The sequence below is a fragment of the Erigeron canadensis genome, chromosome 1 (assembly GCF_010389155.1).
Source record: "Erigeron canadensis isolate Cc75 chromosome 1, C_canadensis_v1, whole genome shotgun sequence".
Lineage (NCBI taxonomy): Eukaryota > Viridiplantae > Streptophyta > Magnoliopsida > Asterales > Asteraceae > Erigeron > Erigeron canadensis.
The window spans coordinates 40,874,999-40,897,240 of record NC_057761.1 but is presented as its reverse complement, the minus strand read 5'-3'; the positions used below and the strand labels follow the sequence as shown (position 1 = coordinate 40,897,240).

The following is a 22,242-nucleotide window of genomic DNA, read 5'->3' as shown; positions in this document are numbered from 1 at the left end:
ATAATCAAATAATTACTTTATAACGTAATTCCAAACACCCTGTTTGTATTTACCTAAACCCAGATGCGGTGTTTCTTTTTTATTAAATTTTTTTTAGAACAACAAATGTTATGAATAAAAGTGTTTGGCAAATTGCTAAGCACTAAACAAAAGTTACAAATACAATTATAATATTTTGTAAAGCAACACATAACTATGTGATCCCAGATTTGGTGTTTTAACAACGCTTTTGCTGCAAAAGTTTTGCACTTAAATCAGCGAAATGATAATCAACTAGTCCTGGGCTTGGTTATGAGGCCGTGCAACCTAGGCCATTGTATTAGGCCCAAAAATGTAAAGGGGACCAGATATCACTAGTCTTTTTTTTTTTTTTTTAACAACATATTTAAAGTAACTATTTTTTTTTGTTGTTGGATTTTATTTCGAATGTAAAACAAGGATACTTCTAATGGGCTAAAAAATTTTAACAATAAAGCAGGAACCAAGCTGACCAACCAAGTTGACCAACCAAGCTGATTAGAACCCAAGCTGACCCAGACCCAAACTGATCGGAACCCAGGCTGATCACTTCAGAAAAGTTTGATTTATTTACCAAAATGCCACCGCGCATTTTTTTTTATTTGACACATGTCGCGTTCTGATTGGTTCATAGAACCTTCTCTCCCTTCTCTAATTAAGATACCTTCTTCCAAGATCTCTACCCTATATATATATATATATATTTTTTAAAAGGAAAATGCTAACTACAGCTTATAAAGTTATCATTAGCAAGATCCTCACACATGACACATGACACATAAATATATCATGCTGCATATTTCTCTTATTTTAATTTCTTTTTAAAGAAGAACAATGAGATTTTATTGAATTATATTCTAGTTAGAACTTAGACAATCATAAGCTTTTGAAATCCATACTGGTTACTGTATTAACTATCTGATGAGCATAATACTTTTTGGTGGGTTCTTTTTCTTCTCTTGTATGCATTTGAAAAAGGGCTTGAATGTCAAACTCTCAACAACATTTTGAAAAGCATGTCAAATAGTACCAATCCAATCAATTATCAGAATATATATATATATATATATATAAATGTATGTGTGTGTGTAATGTGTACATTTAATTTAGGTTCGACCAAATTATAGATGGATCAACCCCTGTGATCACCCTGACTCTGTCTAGTTTCAACATTTGGACATTATTTCACCTACATGTACCATCTTTACTAGCATTAAATAGTTGGCCATTTTCAAACTAATACGCTTAGGGACAAAATTTGATCAGTTGATCAAAGCGTAAATAATGAGAACACAAATTATCCGAATGTCAAAGGGAGCATGCCTAGTTTGAATGATACAGTTATTATGTTCAACGAGTATCAAATATTATATTCTTACATTTCAACCTACCAAATTAGAATAATTTTTAGACTTATAGTTAAGTAGCCTAGCTTTGTCTAAGCAATTTTTTCCTGTCAACGACTAATCATACAATACTATCAAGACTTATCAAAAATGAAAATATCAAAAATTAATACTACAAGAGTTTCCATATCAATAGTTTCAAATTATATTTTGTATGTGTGTTCCTTCTAGCTACAATTATATGATCAAATTACATTTTGTATGTGTGTTCCTTCTAGCTACAATTATATGATCAAATTACAAGATATTGAAATCATGTAATATACACTCGACCAAAATGACGAGGTTCTACTTATAATTGTACACTATCATAAAAGTATAAAGAATGAAAGAAATTAAAGAAAAAACGAGAATTATATATATAATATATACAAAGCCAAAAAAAGTATGTATCGATCATGGACAAATTATCATTTGATCATGATGATGAGTAGCAAACTGGCTTTGTTTGTACGGATCAAGCAAATTGTGGCACGGAGATGGACCGGAAGGTGGCACCGGACCTCTTGGCAGCCTATTATTCCACAATCCTTCATTTAACGAAAATGATTCATCTCCATTTAGTACTCTTGTAGCATTCGTTACCGTTAACAACATTACCGCCGTCACGATAACGATGAAGTATATGTGACGTGTCAAACCCATTTGATTCCTTTCTTGGATCTGGTAAAATAGTGATATATGTGTAGACACTACAAGATAAGTGACATTTAGTGACTGAAAAAAAGTGTCACTAAGACTTTAAAAACAGTCACTAAATCCATTTTGGCATTCTCCTGAAGAAAAAAAAAAGTGCCACTAGAGGAACGGTAGCTAAAAGTCTACCCTACACTAAATTTCAGTCACTAAATGTCTAATATTACAGTGACTACAACCTTCAGTCACTAAAAGTACTCAAAACACCTTGGATTAAAGCTCATTTAGTGTCTGACATACAATCACTAAAAGTATCATTTTAGACATTTAGAATTTCACTTTTCAATTCTATACTAGACATCCATCCAAAACAAATACAAACAACCAACAAAAAAAAATTGTTTATTACAACCTGAATCATTTCAAATCAACTTATATTAAACCTCCAACCAAAGATACATGATGTTTGTAAGCCATGAATTCTGAAAACTAATAAGCCATGAATTCTGAAAACTAATAAGCCATAAATTCTGAAAACTAAGTCTGACATAACAAAAGAAATCTGCAAAAATATATATTTAGCATCAAGGCGCAGCAGCAGAAGTGCATAATCCTACTCCCGTTACATCAAATCCCTTATTGAATTCCTTAAAAACATAACTCAGTTCAATTAACAGCTTAATTTCCTTAAAAACATAACTCAATTCAATCACATGACCTTAAAACACCTTTGACCAGCAGACTTATAAAGACTTGTCGAGGCTTTGCCAAGACCGAAACCAGACCAACTCAACACAATTGGTGTCAATTTTCAACTGTAGCTTGCAAGTAGTATGTAAATATTATCCAAAGAATCCAAATGATAAAACAGAACACATTATACTCGACATATAAATCTAAGAAGGTGATACTAAATTAAGAGAACCTGATGATGATCCTTCAAACAATTGACAAAAGATAAGAAAACCAAGTTGGAAGCTTGTTGTTAAGAAACGCACAAAAGACCCGACATTATATACTACTACTACCAAGTCCAATTGACAAAAGATAAGAAAACCAAGTTGGAAGCTTGTTGTTAAGAAACGCACAAAAGACCCGACATTATATACTACTACTACTAAGTCTGTTTCCTCAAAAGCCAAGGCATTCTCCATGCTAATTAAGAGGTCAAACTGATAAAATCACAACAATTGGCTCAATCAACATGTAAGAACATTACTCTGTTTTGACCTCTTATCCGACCTATCTTGCCACATCTATGGGGTGAGGGTTGGCAAGGAAGGGAGGAGACAGATGTATGTAGCACTAGGATCATACATTTAGAGTAAAACATGACGTACCTAATTAACATATACGTGGATATGAGGTCTTCATGAACTGTTGCATAAAAAAAAGAATCAGTTACCTAACTTGTCAAACACAATGGAACCTTTACACTTTATAAATGAAGAACACGACATATATAGAACATGAATAATACTACCTGTTGTGACTTGCATGAGATGATGTTTGGTGATCATATACGCTTGATGAATCATTAGCAACCTGAAATGATTTTAGAGTTCAAAAGAATATCAATCTGCAACTATATACAAAAATTAATTTAAGGAATGATACACTATAGTTACCTGCGTGTTCATCACAAATATGTCGGACAGATTTGATTTAGGTAAATGCTCTTTAAAAGCAACCACAAATCGCATCATAGCTTCTTGTCTATCTTTCCTTTCCTTCATTTCAGCATCTTGTCTTTCTTTTGATTCACCCATTTCTTTGATTTTGTCTTCAAGTTCATTAATCCGAGCCTTCAACACAGGTACTTGGGGATCTTGTGAGAAACAAGATCCATTTCCTTTTGGTAGAACAATCTTTCCCAAGAATCTAACACGTCCTCTTTTTTCCGGTCCTTTGACCTTAGCCAAGTCATCATTTCTCCAATCAAAATTCTCTACATCGGTAGAACTAGTAGACCCATGCTCCAAGTTTTTCAATTTACCCTAGATATTATGAATTAGTTTAAAATTATACCAAGAAATCATATCATACAATTCATAAAGATACAATTTGGTAAACAGAAAATTTATACCAACCAACACTACATATGAAACGGGAAAAAAAAACAGTTTTAACTAATAAAAAAAGGTTAAGAGATACATACCACAACGTCAGCAGCCACTTCATTGACAATATCTCCATTTTTACGTGTACGGGTTAAAATATATGTTCTTCCCCGTGACGGCCGAACGCCATTATTCTTTTTCGTCTACATAAATTTTCAAGTAACAAACTAGTATGAGACACACTGAATTATCTAGAGCACTCCTCAAAGATAAGACATCAAGTTTAAAATGGGATGTTTTTTCAAAAAACTAGTTGAACTACTTTACACCATGAATTACTAGGAGTTGCGTCACTTTAAAATGGTATGTTTTAAGGAGCAGTACACACTAGTGAAGATGTCAAATCTGATGTCTTATATAAAAATTATACAACTTTGTTAGAAAAAAAAAGTTACGAAATCACCAATTTACCCCTAATGAATTACTTTACACCATGAGTCTTTTATTTTCTAAACTATTTTCACCACCACTTTTAGCACATTTACATTAGTTACATTTACACCAACCAACACCACTCGACAGCGTCACCACCTTCAATAGTCGCCGCCATCACCACCCGTTGCCGACACCACCAGACCGCCGTCGCGACGACACCGTCGTATTGCGCGGGTACCGTGTTAGTAATTAATTTGAAAAAGCCGATATGTATTAACTTGTTTTATAAATTGAGGTCCACCAAAATAGCAAATGAAGTTTTATTGTATCCCACATCGCTATTAAATGAAAACATTAACATAAATATAAAGTTATCTATAAAAAACTAAAATAGGATTGCAACGTTCTTTGACCGACAATTGACGTAATACTTATGCGACATGTGTTTTTTTAATCTATACCTTAATTTATAGCTTTCTTATACTAATCAAATATTATTATGTCAAAAAACCTTATTAATTATTAAAAAAACAATTAACTTAACAAAACATGCACAAAACGGAATTTTAAAATTTTTGGGAAACAAACCGTTATGTCTATCCAATCTATCTTCAAATACAGCCTAATTAACCCGATCATTATTAATATTATATATTATTATTTTAATCTTAGTTTTATATAATAATAATAAATAAATAAAAGGATTTTTAATGATATTATATCAGTTTTTTTTATCCACAATTCATTTATTAACACCAATCATGTATGATGCATATTCGAATTTCTTTATAATACAATTTATATATAGCTACCGTACATCATACGCGTATAAGAATTAGTAAAGTAAAAAGTAACTGCTCAGTGCCGCCTTCCGCGGGTTTTGAGCCCTAATATCTCGACGGTGTATGGGGGATGTTAAGATGTAGGCAGACCTTACCTCTACCTAAGTAGAGAGGCTGCTTCCAGTTTCTACCTAAATGCTCTCTAACCTTTGCATGGGATGAGGATCGAACCCATAACATCTGTTTTCAAAGGCAAAGGTGTTTACCAGTTGTAAAATAAATAAACAAAAACGATAATAATTAAAACACACGTAACTATTTCATGATGTCATATTAAAGAAACGGACATGTTAAGGTTTAAGGATCGATCACCCCACGACATTAATAACTTTCATCGGAAATGTAAGGCTGCTATTGCCTTTTGGTTTTCGTTTTGATCTGGCCGGTCTTGATCGAGATGTTATAAGTTTAATAATTTACTTATATATTATTATGAAAAAAAATACAACATACTCGTGCCCATAAACGTGAGCAAACATTAATTATTAAGATATAGAGATAGATTTCGCCTGGTGTATTACGACCCAAATTTTTGGTATCTCGACCATATCGCTCCAAAATAGTGTGGGCCCCTATCTATAATGGCAAATCTGATAAAGTAAAAACGGTCCCCTATCATTAATAGTTTGATCGGATTACCAAAAATATGGTCCAAATACCAGCCGCCATAGATTTTGACACTTGATTTTCTTTTATCATCACTAGGTTTCTGTTTAATATAGATATTAGGAGCTAGTGACAATTTAATATTGTATTCACTCACTTTATAGGAGTGGCGTAGGTTTTTACCCAGGAGTATACGCGGTGGCTTTTGTAAAATTCGAACTTGATGATGTCTAATTATAGGTAAGGATAACTTGCGTAGCTAGTAGTAGTACAACTCATGTCATATCCATTTTTGTTATGTCAATGAGTCAATCAAACAATGTTACATCCATTTGAGTGAATCTAGATAATTAATATGCATGTATCGGTATCGATTAAGAAACTTTGGGGTCCAAAGTTACTTTAGGCAATAATTACATATATGTGAAATTATGGATTATTTTTCATTAAAGGTCTTAAAACACAAACTTCAAATCTATACATTTTATATATGTTTTTGTCCTTCTATCTTTTTCTTCGTCCTATCGATCTAACATCCTATTTTTCAAGCTGAATTAGGGACCGTCTTTAGTTTATATCGATTATTATTACGTACCATTCATTTATTGACATGGTGTCTTATTTGAATTGATATTAATCGAAATAAAGCAGATGGCTTAACAACGGAAAAACAATCCAAACAACAATTATTAAAACACACACCGCCATGGTTACATTAAAAAAAAAAAAAAAAAAAAAAAAAAAAAAAAAAAAAAATCTTAACATTTAGTCACCACACATTCATAACTTTCATCGAAAATGTAAAATGCTATTGGCCGGTTCTTGTTTTTGATCTTGAGAAATTTACTTGAAAGATTATTGTTAGTTTTTTTTCCAAACTAGTGTAATGGGTAAAGTTATTTACCTTTCAAAAATATTTACTAAATTAGTATAGTTTAAAAAAAAATTTCTTTTATGTTTGTATTCAGTTATGTTTAATCTATTTTGATACTCAAACAATATACATAAATTAAAATTAGTATTCAGATATATATGGATCATGAATGATATCAAATCAAATAAGATATAAGTAATAAGTTTGAGGTTTTGTTTCATTATAACTTTAAAAATGGAGTAAACTTTATAAGTTTGATTATAATCGACATAACTAACAAAACAAATTTGTTCTATTTTGGATACTTCCTTGAAGAAATTAAATAAAACAGTAACACTAGTTATATATATGGAAAGTACAAAACAATTTTATATGTTTTCGCATATATCTAAAATACTTCTTTTATTTTAAAACTGGTGCCCGCGCGTTACAACGACATAACAAATTACGTACAACACGTTTATTGTGAGTCTGCAAAATGGATGACGACGATAACTTGCTCGTTATTCTATATATCTCATCAAAATCTAGTCTAAGCAAGATAATCAACCAAATTCCACATCAAAACATCCTCCTTCAAAAAGAATTACCCAATCTAATAAATCTAACTCATTAATTAAACCATTGACATCAAAAAATTGTAACTCATAAAAAAACACTATAAAATTGCAACAATTCTTATCTATAAAGTAGCATTAATTAATATCTCGAAACAATATATGATATGAAAGCTGCTTTTTCCTAATGATTGAAAAGAAAAAACCGCTTCAAACAAAACTCCTTTCACCTTAAACATGACTTTTTGGCCTCCAATCCTTTTGAAATGTTGATATATGTTGGTCGTACATCTTCAAAATCTGTACAAACACAGTGTGGAGATTACATAGTAGCAAGAAAGCCAACCACCAACAAAATGAGAAATGTTCCTGAAGTACCTCTCTATATTTAACCACCTGAAATAACTTTTAAGAAACCAACATTAGAAAATAAACATTTAAAATTGCATTTAGTTGGATATAATCTATGAACTAAAGATATATTCACATTCAAATGGGTCGAGCAGGTTTGAAAGTCGCGTATAACCTGTTTCTTATTGCATATGTTGTGCTAAATAGTATTATTCAAAATGGAAAACAAAAACATTCAGAAAAGAAGAGATGAGACTAACTTTCATTTGTCAAGATTTGACTTGTTATACGGATGACTTTTGCATTGCTGCAACCAACACCAGTTCTAAAAGCCTTAATTCAAAAAGTAGGATACAAAATCGAACTCTACATACTTTAATTAAAATACATCGTGTGCATCCAAGTCGACCCACATATTTAGTGGAATACTCGGATGGTTCCAATGATTAACTTTCGACATCCAAATATAAAGCAATTTAGATTTCAAAAGAATGAGTTTTATCTCGGTTAACCTGATTCTATCTTAACTAAGTTTTAAAGTTTGACTGTCGGATATAAACACAACCCATATCGGTCCATCATTATGCAGATGGGTCAAAATTGCACTTCTAAAATATAACCATTAGCTAAACCATTTGACTTGCTAGAGATAGAAACATAGCCTAGGTCAGCCCAATTGTATAAAGAATGGTTCAAAATGCCACGCATACGTATAAAGTTACCTCCAGTCCCACTTGGCTTCCTAGTCAGGCCATTTTTTGCTGCCACGAACAATCCAAAAGTTGGTAGTATTAGTAAACCATGACTCGTTAGGAGTTACAGCCAAAGCAAAACTCCTGCTGGTAGATGATAAACACATTTCAATGTTGATTCCTTAAAGTTTCGAGTCTGCTTGTTCCCTTTCTTCTATCTCGACATCAAGCTTCTGCGACTCTTTCCCAAACATCAACCGCCTTCCAGTACCCTGCAACATGTGAGTCCATTATGAACCATACAAATATATAACTAAAATATAAAAAGCTACTCCATATTTACTTAAAATTTTAAACGATAACATACTATGAACATATGGCAAAGTAATAAATGATTGCTAGTGAAGAACTGAATGGAGATCTCATAAAATTATTAAAGGAATTCGTAAAAGGGAAAACAGTCAGAATTAAAAATACATATTAAAATAAAAATAGAAACATAAAAATTCTGTATTATATATATATATAGGCGACATCAACAGTAAAAAAAGTGAGCAATTACCTCAACTCAATCTGAACAAAAGTGTTAGAATACCTCCATATTGACCTGTAAATACCATCAGCATCAACAGTAAACAATCAGATTAGAAAATACGTATTATAATAGCAGAATATTAGATCTTTGGTAAATAATATATAAAACCTAAAGAATGAAGAATGGTTGTGGCATTGCGATGATGATGGCATTATTAACAGATCTGAAGCGAAATTACAATAACAAATAAATCAATATAACCAAATAACCAAAATGGTGACATCGGGTTTTCAGGACAGATTAGATGGCGTGCAACCGGGCTAATGGTGGTGATGGCGGACGGAGATCGAGAGGAAGAGGGTTAGGGTTGTTAAAGCGAAAGGGGAGGGATTTTTGGGTGGGAGTTATGAGATATTACAGATTAGATGGTGGTGATGGCGTGCAACGGGGATGATGGTGGTGATGGCGGTCGGAGGAATGAGAGGGAGACGGTTAGATTTTTGTTGGAGAAGGGGAAAGGGGAAAACGCTGCAGGGGAAAGGGAGTAGAGATTGGGTAGTCACACGAACAAAAAGGTAAAATAAAAAAAGAAAACAAAAAGTCCAAGGTAAAAAGTAATATCAATGGCAGAAATATATTTAATGTGGGGTGATTTCTTTTATTAGGTATTATAGATATAGATAGTTTTAACAAAACAAAAACAAATATAATAAAACACAGCATTAGATGAGTAACCTTGAGCTCCAAGTCATATCTAGAAAAACAAAATGAACGCTCTTTATATGAAAAACAGAATTACTCGTTAAGTCAAATCCAAATTTTTGTTGCAAGAATAAAATAAATCAATATAGTTTTGAATATGGGATTCTCATGCCACGAAATTGAAATCTGTAGTAGAGGTCCACCATACCTTAAGTATTAGTACGAATTAATTTTTCGAGTTGGAGTTAATGGCAAATTTAAATCTAATGAAAAGAGATATCTTTTTATCAAATTATATTAGTTTGGTAAATATTTTTGAAACTATACTAATTTGATAAATAATTTTACATACCACACTAGTTTAGAAAAAAAACCATCTTAACATTTAATCACCACACATTCATAACTTTCATCGGAAATGTAAAATGCTATTGGCCGGTTCTTGTTTTTTATCTTAGAGAAATTTACTTGAAAGATTACTCTTATTAATTATATACTACGAGTATATATATATATATATATATATATATTAGAACTAAAAGTAGTACTTAATAAGCCTAGCTAGTTCCCGTCATTTAATGAAAAAAGCTATCGCCAATAAATAAACAAAGGATTGATTTTGAACATTATTATCTACCTACCAATATATATATAATAAGGTCCTTAATTCATTCTTAAACGACAAGGATCCTTGGATGAGTTTCAACTTTAATTTACAACCATTAAATCAAATTTAATTATCTTATCTTGGTAAAATGACGATATTAATACTTTAACTCTATTTGATTAGATAAAAAACTCCCTTTAAATCCTAAATAGTAAATAACATAGAATACGTAAAAGATAAAAAAAAAAATTTTAATCATGTTTACCTTAAATAAATACATATACTTGGTAACATGAAATTGGCAAAAAAAAAATTAAAAATTGAAAGACATGCGAAGCTACTTAATTGCATTTGCAGACGACCATATTCTACTTTCTTTGTATGTGAATTATATTTGTTTTGGCTTTTCCACTTATATTATTTAAAATTTTAGTTTTTAAATTTCTTATGTTGGAAAAACATTATTCTTTTAAGAAAGAAGTGATATCTTTAATTTATTTAATATTATTATTATTATTATTATTATCATATATCATATTAAATAATGTTAAAAAATAATAATATATATCATATTAAATATTCATTATTTATTTGCTCCTTCAAAACAATCTAGAAACAATAGTTAGTTTTTTATTAGATGAACCAGTCTTAATACTCGTACAATATACGTGTTGTTATATAGATTGTATCATAAAGAAATTCGAATCTGTCTCATACATTATACGTGAGTATGAAATAAATTTTGGTTAATGTAAATCGATGATCGAAGCTAAACAAAAATAAACAATAATGATAATTATAATATATATTTAGTTAGAATTTTAGATTTACCTTAAAAAAATTGTCACATCAAGATCGGAACTTGTAAGCATAGCGGATGGCGACAAATAGCCTTGTAATTTCGCATTGTAAACTCAAAATTTTGAAGTTTTCATGTTAATAACTTATTATAAGTAATATAAGTAATAGCAGTTGACGAAATGAGAAAGAAAAAGAGATAATTTATTATTGATAAAGAATTAATCAAATAATGTTATAATATCTTTTGTATTAATAAGCCAAACGTTAGAGTTTAATTATAAGTTTAAAAAAATTGAATCTCTATATGATTAAAAAAGCTAATTTGATGATGTCAAGTGTTAGAGTTTAGATCAAAATGATGATGTCATTGACTTTATAGTTGGTCAAACACAACATTTGCTAATCAACTTTATATTTTAAACAAAATAAAAATTCAAATTTAAGGATAAACTAATAATAATTGCTATTTTCTAATGTATATTCATGCATTAATTTTTTTCAATCTATTACTATCATTTATAATTTATTTTATTTCATCTTTATACATTTATTGTTCAAATGCGAAAATTTTCAAAATAGTAACTAATAAAATGAATTTATTTGTATATTAACTCACATGAATTATGTGTTGCAATTTATACCAAAAACTAGATTATCTTCCCGCGTAATACACGAGATAACGTATTGAGTTTTCATCATAACATAATTGGTACGTAGTTATAGATACGACATGATGAAATATAATAATATTATTATTCAAAAAAAATTGTATCATATATGGTTAATATAGGATATGTTATATATTAGTCTAATGGCAGTGTGATGTTATGGACTATCCTCCTTTTCCTCCTTTTCACCTATCATCACCACTTAGTTCATGTATGCTTAACTATTTATATTTTCATCACATCTTTTCACAATTTCACCTATCCGTTTCATCTTGTTTTACAAGTGGCCTTATTATTGTTCTTTTCTATAATATTTTGACTCGCGATCATACAATTATATAAACTAATGGCTATTGAAAACACATTTTCTTTACATCCAATCGATGAGATATACTTTACATCCAACTGATGAAATATATCATATATCTGGATGAATGGTTTGTCAAAAAATTGCTTATTTTGATATTATTTTCTTTATTTCTTCATATTTTTACAGAGTGCAATAAATTACACTTTATTGTTCTTCATTAATAATTTACACTTTTTAGCCCAGAATGTTTAATTTATATTTATTTTTAGCCTTCAACTTGAGAGAATTTTTTAAAATTTACAATCATTTAATTAATTAAAACAATTTCAATGTATGAAATTGTCTACAAAAAATTATTTCAAAACTTAATGACTAATTAACCAATTAACTTGCTCAAGTTCATCAAATTGACTCCCGAGATACATATCTCAAACATAATAACTAATGACGATATACAACATCCTTATCCTAAGTACAATATAGATCACAAAACATGGGACGATCACAAAATAAAGCACGATTTACAACAGAGGGTTACTTGAATACTATATCCAAATCAATATGAACTCCATTTAAGATTCGTTCTATCTCTCAATCAAAAAGGTACATAATTTTCTCCTTTTTTATATATTAGTTTTGCGTATTAATGTTTAAAGTTACAATTGTCACTCAAATAAAGAGTCTTAATTGTTATCAATGAATTTGAAAACATTCCTAATTGTTATCTAATTATCATAGAACATGTGATTGAAAATAAACTTCGTGTTATGGGCCCGCATCATGATAAAATACATAGAGGTAAACCCTGCCTCCTAACCTGAGTATACCCAAATCAAGCACTCATAGGGAGACTACCTATGTCTCAAAGTTGGTTGAACGGGAATTTAAACCTGGAACCTATAAATCACCAGGGAACTCCAAACCACTATACTAACTCATCATTAATAATTACTAACTATTTAATTGTAATGTTTGACGATTCTTTCGTTTATGCTTATCTTAGTTCATTTTAATTACTAACTACATTATTGGTTTATATCATTGTTCATATACTACCAAGTAGGTGAGTTAATGTGGTAGTTTTATCCTCAAATTGCCATACGATTATGGCGAGTTAATGTATTAGAACTTAATAGTGGATTACGATATTCTTTTGAATTAGTAAATATTTATTTGCATTGCAAAAGATATTTATTTAGAGAAAATGGCCTAAAATGCTTCAAATTTAGTAGTATATCATTCGTGGCAATGTATTGATGTAATTAAAAGATTTAAAAAACTTAAAGTTTTTGTTTGTTTTATTTAAAAGTATGGTTTTTTCATGTCTGGTATTAGTTTTTTAAATACTTTCAATTCAGTTTACATAAAAAAAATTTGGTATTTAAATGTTACTCGATAGTCGCACATCATGCGGATAAAAACCTGGTTATATATATATATATATATATATATATAGGGAAAAGTAAATGTAGTGTCGCTACACACTTAAGTTGGATGCTATCTTTCTCACATGTTGAATTTTTAATGTTTAATGTCTAATGAATACATAATTAGCCCCATGTGCAAAATGGCTTTCCCTATATTAACAAATTCAACACTTTTTTATACTCAAAATACCCTTAGCCTTAAACAACCTTAATATCTCTACTCATGTACCCTTTTTTTTCATATTAATAATCACACCTCTTGACACTTTCGCCGTTACAGTCGCCACATGTCACCACCACCAAATCAAATACTATATAAAATCAAGTATTTATTAATTTAATATTTATATCAATGATAAGATGTCATTAATTTATATGTCTGCTCGCGTATTCGCGGGACAATAATCTAGTTGAGATATAACAAGAGTAACACATTAAATGAAAATAATTTTGCCGGGATATCTTGGTCATATACACGAAAGGCATTAGGGTGTTGTTGACGTCTAAAAAGACATCTATACCCACCCTATTTATTAGGGTTTAGTATATATATAGCTCTAGTGTTGTTGGTTGTCCTGCCGCATAGCTGCTCCGATCCTTGGGTATAGTAGTTCGAATAAGTAAAAGGAAAAATGAGTAGCCTTTCAAAAAAAAAAAAGTAACCGAAGAATTCTTACCAAGATCTTTGACAAGATTCCGACAATTAACGCCCATAAAATCCAACGGTGTCGATTAAGATAAACCCTAGTATATATGCCACCGGCGAAGCCTCGTCCAGGGCGAAATCTTGTGTAGGTTATCACAGACGATTCTTTGCGACCCAAAGATCAACAAGGCATGTGCTGTGATAGTTATCATGAACAAATTAACCTCCGATCTTGTGGCGTTAAGCTTCACCAAGCTTTACACGATAGGGAATCGCCAACGAATCGGTAAACCTTGGTGACAAAAGGATCAATAAGAACACGTTTTGTGCTAATTTTCACAGACGGGGTCTCGGCAACAAGGCGGACCTTGTGCATATTTTTGGGATAGTCTTGCAAAGGGAAAAATAACCTCAACATCCGCAAATTTGAAGACAGTTTCTAATCTTCGAAGGTAAGCTTTTATTTGTTTATTTTTAGTAGTCTAATGCGATTTTTTGCAGATAGAATCTCCCTTCAGACTGGGGGGCTTGATGATATACCCCTCCGGAGCTCTATCTCCGGATGTAAATCTGCTAGAACTACGGAGCTCACCTCCATCAGAACAAACTCACGGAGCTCACCTCCGTCAGAACGGAGGTCACCTCAGGAAACCGGAGCTCACCTTAGTCAGAAACGGAGCTCATCCGTCAGAACGGAGGTCCGCCAAATATGGAGGAAATCTCTTATTATCTTCCTCCTAAAGCAAAGGTAAGTTTCCTTATCTTTTATTATTATAATATATCTATAATATGGCATGTAAATCCCATAAACATGTCATACCATATTTTGTACCCACATAACACGAGGGTATCCCCCTAAAACCTAACTTATCCTCCAAGGTAAGTTAGTCCTATAAATAGAGGTATCCCCTCATGAATAAAGGTATCATATTCTCTCTACGAGATATGAAACCTCATTCACCCGATCATCCGATCACCTAAGGTGGTCGTCTTCTCTACAAAGTCGACTCCACCGCCAACACAAACACACCCGATCTTGTGGCGTTAAGCTTCACCAAGCTTTACACCGATAGGGAATTGCCAACGAATCAGTCAAAAACCCTCACCTTGTTGGATCGGAGGACCGTACGGTTCTTTGATTCATCAACTATATATTTTGACAGATGGCTGGTGTGGGGTCGAACAAAAAACAAAAATGAAGTTTTTTGTGCACAAGTTTACCTTGTAGGACTTATGTAGAAAAAGGGTTGACACGAACAAGTAAAAAGCTAGGTCAAAAAGGATTTTTATTCATCAAAATAGATTTTACGTATAAACTAAGGTCAATAAAAATGGATGGATATCGAAGGAATCAATATAAATATTAAAACAGTAGTTATCCAAGCATTTTAAAGTCTTCTACAATTTAAAGCTATTTTTAAAAATTGTCACATAGGTCTTTATCCTATGTGGCATCTCTATATTTTTTTTACAATATATAGATCTACAAAATTATATTATCAAAAACTATTAAATTAAATAAAAATAAAATCTATATATAAACAAAAGCTTTAAAAAATCACATTCTATATCATAATAGAAAGCGTATGAATTTAAAATCTATTTTTAAAATTAGAAAATATTTATTTCTTAATTTTACTATCCAATATAACCAATATTATATATCACATTGTAATATAGTTTTTATCCTTTTCGTGGTGGTGATTTTACGTTTTATAAAAACTATTATCAATTACAGGTGAATTTAACGTAATTTGAATCATAGGTTTGTTTGTAATCTAATTATAATTTGAATTTGGTTTCTAACTATATCTAATTAGAGCTTTTCAACTTTTACGAATTTTATTATTTGATGAAGTAAGTTTCATGAAAGTATTTCCTTTGAAAGAGTGTGATGAAATTCTAATAAGTCACATATTACTTTGCAAAAAATAAGAGATCGTTATGATTTTACATTACATTTACATTTTAACTTCATTTTATGTTCATTTGTATTGCATGAAGTATAATATGTGATAGTTAATATGAATATTTGATAATGTATGTTTTTATATAAATGCAAAGATTTTCATAAACAATAAGAGTTATATTTTCAATTTATCTATTTCAATAAATGTAAAAATTTTCATTTAATGATCATATAGATTTATATGTACATGCCTAAATAATGTATAGTTGTTAAAAGTTATTATAAATATTCATATAACTAAAACAACTATTTTAAATAGCCGCACATGGTGCGGGTAAAAGACCTAGTATATATATATATATAGGGAAAGGTTCATTTGATAACTATTCACATATGAACATAGGTAATTGGGATAAGTATTTTGAAATGTAACAAACTTTGTTTGTTGTATGTAAGAAAATGTGTTCAACCAATTAAAATCAGACAAGTGGCACCTCTATATGGGTGCCACGTATGTTTTCTTACATACAATAAACATTTTTTAAAGTTGTTTACATACAATACACACAATTTTAGTTATTTCCTACTATAGACATTCGTCCAAAGTTTATTACTCGTACATTTCAGGATACTTATCCCTAGGTAATTATAACTTTTAACTTGATAGTTCATATGTGAAAGAATATGTTTGCATATACCATGCACATATGAACATCAAGTTATAATATAAAAGTTCTCACGGTTCTTACAATTCAAAAGGTTCTCACATGAACATTTCCCTATATATATATAAGGTAAATGCGGGAGAACCCTATGGCCTCATGTACCATTTTGGTACCCAGAGCGCACACTGCATAGAACTCATGCAGGGTGACTCACCATTCTCACACATGGGTCGCTAAATATAATTTCTCATCTTGCTTTTGACAAAATTTAAACTTGTGACTTGCAGTCTTCATTTGTGGATCCATATAGTAAACCCTTGAACTATTAAATTTTGAATTTTCAGGTAATGGAAATGTCAAATGATTAATAAGTATTTAAAAAAAAAAGTGGGTTTACACTACCTTTTGTGAAGATTAAAAACTCTAAAGGTAACTAGACGTATATTCGCTTGATGCGGCGACACATAATCGTATTATCGGTAGTGGTGTGGTGGTGGTGTTGGCGACGACAGTGGCGGTGGTGGTGGCTGCAATGGATGGTGGCGGCGTGGATGGTGAGTGGTAGTGGTGGCGGTGGTTGTGGTGTAGTTATTAATATAAAAGTATATGGTGTAGTGGTGGTAGTGGTTGTTAAAAGAACGATACCTAACTACATATGGCATATCACATATGGAGAGATATATATGATCATAGACATAAACATACTAATCATGTTAGGTCTCTTCTGACAATGATCTCTTGCTCGTCTCTTCTTCACTGTCACATCAACTTAATATTACTTATTCCACATTTTCACATCTCATGGCACATTCCTGGCAACAACACCTATTTCTCATTTTAATTTTCATCACAATTTTATTATTTTTAATTAATTAAATACAAAATAAATCATTATAATCATTTATTAAATAAAAAAATAAAACATTGCACCAATTTCATTTGTTTTGACGGTAGTTTGATGGGGGTTTCAAATGTGTACGAGTAAAGCCTTGTGAAGTCGATGGTGCGACCTTTTATCCTAAATTCACGTCTATACACTACGCTATGAGTTGCTCGTTTTCTCTAAAGATGAAGAATTAGTCAATGAAAAATGCAGATGATCAAATAAATTTTCTTATATATCGTTAATGGATAATTGAAATTGATTATTTGTTTTAAACATTGTAGTAATATTTGCATTACTAAAATTGTTTAAACGCCTTTGTCCGCTTTGTAGTTAGTTTTTATACATGTGTATTTATAATGGTAAATTAGTTGAAATAAAAATAAAAGTTATCATGTGTTAATACAACCGCGGACAGTTTAAGGAAAAAATATTGCATGTGTTAATAATTTCTACAGGGGCTACAACTTTTTGAATTAACATGGATATATTTTCACATAAAAATGTAAAAGTCTTCATTGCTAATTTACAAAATTCTCACATAAGAAATATAAAAATCTTTAATATCATCTCATGGGGAATAAAACAAGGGTTTTGATCCTTTAAAAACTAAAATTTTCGTGAAAACTAGAAAACTGTCAAAACACACTGTGATCTGAATTTAACACAATGTGTTTTTAATATGTTTTTCGAAAACACATTGTGTTAAGTTCATATCACAGTGTGTTTGAACAATTTTTCGATTACAATGTTATCAAAAACATACCGTGATTTAAAACTTAACACAACGTATTTTAGGTTACACATTGTGTTTTATAAAAACACATTGTGTTAAATTCAGATCACAGTGTGTTTTAATCAGTTTTTTAGTATAACTAAACAAATTAAAGGATGACAGTAGCTTTGAATTTGAACGAAATTTATGGACCCTTTATCTAAGCTGTTTCTTTCTTTTTCAATTTCTTGGTTTTTCTAATCATATATTGTCAATTGTCATCATATATTTAAGACAAGATGATGATTTAGCGTATTCACAGAAATCGAACACAAATTAACCTTTAATATTTCAATACACTTATAATTTGTTACTAAGGTACAATATAATGATATATGTTAGTATGCATTTAATGCGTCCCCACTTTCCAAAAAACTAAAATTATACTATAATGATTTATTTTTATATATCTTTCTATCCAACTCTTAGATATGATTAATTTGAATGTCTAGGATGAAATTATGCAACAATAATTCATACGATAAAAAAGGAAAAATCTAGATCGAATTACAATTAATGTATATTAACTTCATTCATGATATTTTAAGATACAATTAAGTTGCATATATAGTATGGACGAATCTCAATTGATTTCATGTACAAATTGATCGTTTTTGTAATGAGACCCTATATGTACGTATGAAGTCGGAATAAGGAGACACCAAGGTCCATTGTTGGTACAAGGTCAAATGTCTTCATTCGGATCAACACGTGTCCTTGGGGATCAGCCTTCTTATCTTCATTTTCCCGCTTATTTTTGACTTACAAAACTAGACAGTAAGTCATTGAACTTATCCTTTTAACTTGAAGATGATAAGTGCTTAGTGAGGGCTCGCTGGTGAAGTTGCTCGCTGAGTCTCTCAGCAAATTTATGACTCAAACAGTTATGTTTAATGTTTCAAACGAATACATAGCTGTGGTGTTTTATGATGTGGATATGTGTGAACCTGTTCATGGCATGTTTCATAATCAAGTACGCCTTCTACCAAGCAACCGTGAAAGTTATCAGCTCAAATGAACCTAAAGCGGAGTCCTAAAAATATTTTGAGCCTAAAAGGAATAAAGGTTTATCCAAATTTATAAGGCTAATCCATGTACTTCCTGGGTCACGTTATAGAAATATCACATTTATCCAGATTTTTCCTATATTTTCAACATTGAACTTGAAATTTTTAGTATTGATTTTAAATACTTCCCCAAAATACCTCTCCTATCTATTCTATATTTATCTAAAATAACTATAATACCATTTCTCTCTCCTCAAATCTCAACCAATCATCTTTTTTCTCTCTCCTCCATAAATCATTTATTCCCCCAATTCATTCAAAATCTTTTATCTCAAAAACCGTACATCGATAAATTATAAAAATTGTATGGTTGTTCTTAAAATTTCATGCTCTTTCATTAGAGATGTCATTCGATATACTTTCGACAAATTTTTAAATCCAAGGGCGGAGCCCGTACGGTTAAGGCATTTGACTATCATACTCTATGACCTAGGTATCATCCCACCATCTCACCGCCGCAACACGCGGATACTTGCTCTCGTATAATAATAATTCACAAAATTCAACCTTGTGGGTGCTTTCACTGTAGCTAAGCCGCAAGCCACACTGTAGCTAAGACGCTATTGTAGCTACTGTATCAACTTGGTACACTGTAGCAACTCAATACTGTTGCGTTTTGTCTTTTCCTCTTTCTTTCTTTCTTTTTTTTTTTAACTATAGTATACTTTTAAAGTATCTTATTTTTACCACTTAACTTTTAGGTTTTTTAACTTGAGTCTAACATTTTTATACAAACTTATGTAACAAAGTCTTTAATTTTTACCGGGTTTTAAACTTTAATCATCGACTATTTATTTTTTACTTTTTATCTCTTATTGCTAGATGTAAGTTTACATGATGCGGCGGCGAGATGTCTCCTGTGACAACGCCGGGTTAAAATTCTTGTTTATAATAATGCCCCTTTCAACTATGTCCAATGTCCACCTATGATTATCTCCTTTACTGCCTTGCAATATTTGGGCTTGATTTGTTACTTGCACTTGCACAACGAAGGATTAATTTGGGCCTCCTTTGGAATATTTGGGCTTAATTTGTTACTTGCACAAAAGAAGGATTGCTATATTACATAATACATACGGTTTAAAAGAAGAGTAATCCTAGATATATAAATATATTATTTTTTACAAAAAAAAGTTACTCATCACAATTTGACACCAAATAAAAATTTTCTCTAAATATTAGATCAAAATTACTTTAAGCTTCGTGTCGCAGTAAATACTGACTTTTATTTCTGGTATTACCATTACGGTATTTCCGGAAAAAATTTCCTCGCAAATTTTTTTAAAATTGTTTTATTACACTTTATTGCTATTTTTGGTTATTCATGAACTTTAAAACTTATATTTTGTTATGAAATAGCTATTTGGTATTATTTTTTAGTGAATTATAAGTGTATTCTGACTATTTTCATTAAATTGTAACAAGTTTTGGAGAATTTTTATAAAAGAAAAATAAAAAAAAAAAAATAATAAATAAATTAATAACTAAACATTAGGTACCATTTAAGTAATTAAGAAACATATAGGTATGAAACCAACAATATCGTGCAAACGTTAAGTACCATTTCAGTAATTAGGAAACGCGATATTACATATTTACCCCTCACGTGCAAGTCACGTGGGGGAGGTTTTAACGGCCAACTGACAGCGTTAGCCTCCAGTATGGTCCGAGTGGAGATTTGCATACGTTAGGTATGATCAGCGTAATTTCAAAAGGAAAGGTATGAAACCAGTAATATGGCGCAAACGTGAGGTATCATTTCAGTAATTAACTCTTAATAATAAGTAGTAGGTTCAAAACCAGAACAAAAGTTGTGGATGAATTGAAGATAAAACAGAGATGTAGACCTAAAGCACACATATGATGAGTTTAATTAACGTCGAATAACTAATACTTATTTTACTCCAAGCTTAAGGCAAGCATGCATATATTACATAATAATAGGATTGATGTTAACATTGAAGGCGATTTCATCCGGTTTCAACTTGGGGATAGTTAAAGCAACTTGGCCACTATTGAACTTCATCTCTGCCTTGATACCACGGGTGGAGTAGGTCTTATCGGGTGAATCGACATCTGGTAAATCAATATAGCATATATATTTTCTAAACTTGTGTATAGCTTCAAAGTGGTCATCCCCTTCACCTACGATCAACACCGCATTATTGTTTTCAACAGAGATCTTCATGTTTTCAACCGCCATTCCAGGAACGTCAATAAAAACCTGGAGACTTTCGTTGGTTTCATAACACCTTGGCCGAACCATAACACTCGACGGAACTGGCTCAAACCTCCTCTTGTAAAACCGGCTTAGCCTCCTAGTTGTTGAGAATCGATTAATCAACCCATCTGAAAAAAAAAAATTGAAACTCCAATCATATATATATATATATATATTAATTTGCCAATCATTTATTTATTTAGGAAGAAGAAAACTTTTAAATAAAAAACCAGCCTTAACATACCATAGAAGAAAGATGATGATTTATTATTATTAGTACCACCGCCATCGATTTTTTCATCCTGGACAGCGTGGGTGTTGAAAAAACGATTCGCTGCTGCAACCCCAGTTGCTGTTATTGTTGGACGTGGGTGGTGGTGGGCCATAGCGCATCTGGTGAGTAACATCTTGGAAGCGAGTAACTTTGACGACGACATCTCCGGTTAGGTTTTTTGAGACCAAAGGCCAAGATGTATATTTATATCTCTATTATATATCTTCGACCCGATTAAATTTTGTGGTTTATCCAAAAATATCAAATTTCATCCT

The 22,242-nt window shown here is 31.1% G+C and overlaps 1 protein-coding gene and 1 long non-coding RNA gene across 2 annotated transcripts; both read right to left on the bottom strand.

The window, feature by feature from the left end:
- Positions 1 to 7,476: 7,476 nt before the first annotated feature.
- Positions 7,477 to 9,592, bottom strand: LOC122581453. The gene is made up of 4 exons (XR_006321016.1): positions 9,181 to 9,592; positions 9,040 to 9,084; positions 8,508 to 8,749; positions 7,477 to 7,830 (listed from the first exon to the last, which is right to left on the bottom strand). It is a non-coding gene; the product is annotated as an uncharacterized LOC122581453 (long non-coding RNA).
- An 11,672-nt stretch (positions 9,593 to 21,264) lies between these two features.
- LOC122586107 (heat shock 22 kDa protein, mitochondrial-like) lies at positions 21,265 to 22,141 on the bottom strand. Its single transcript, XM_043758213.1, has 2 exons — positions 21,938 to 22,141; positions 21,265 to 21,821 (listed from the first exon to the last, which is right to left on the bottom strand). Exons 1-2 carry the CDS (start codon positions 22,128 to 22,130, stop codon positions 21,403 to 21,405), a joined length of 612 nt encoding a protein of 203 aa, XP_043614148.1. The 5' UTR covers positions 22,131 to 22,141; the 3' UTR covers positions 21,265 to 21,402.
- Positions 22,142 to 22,242: the final 101 nt, after the last annotated feature.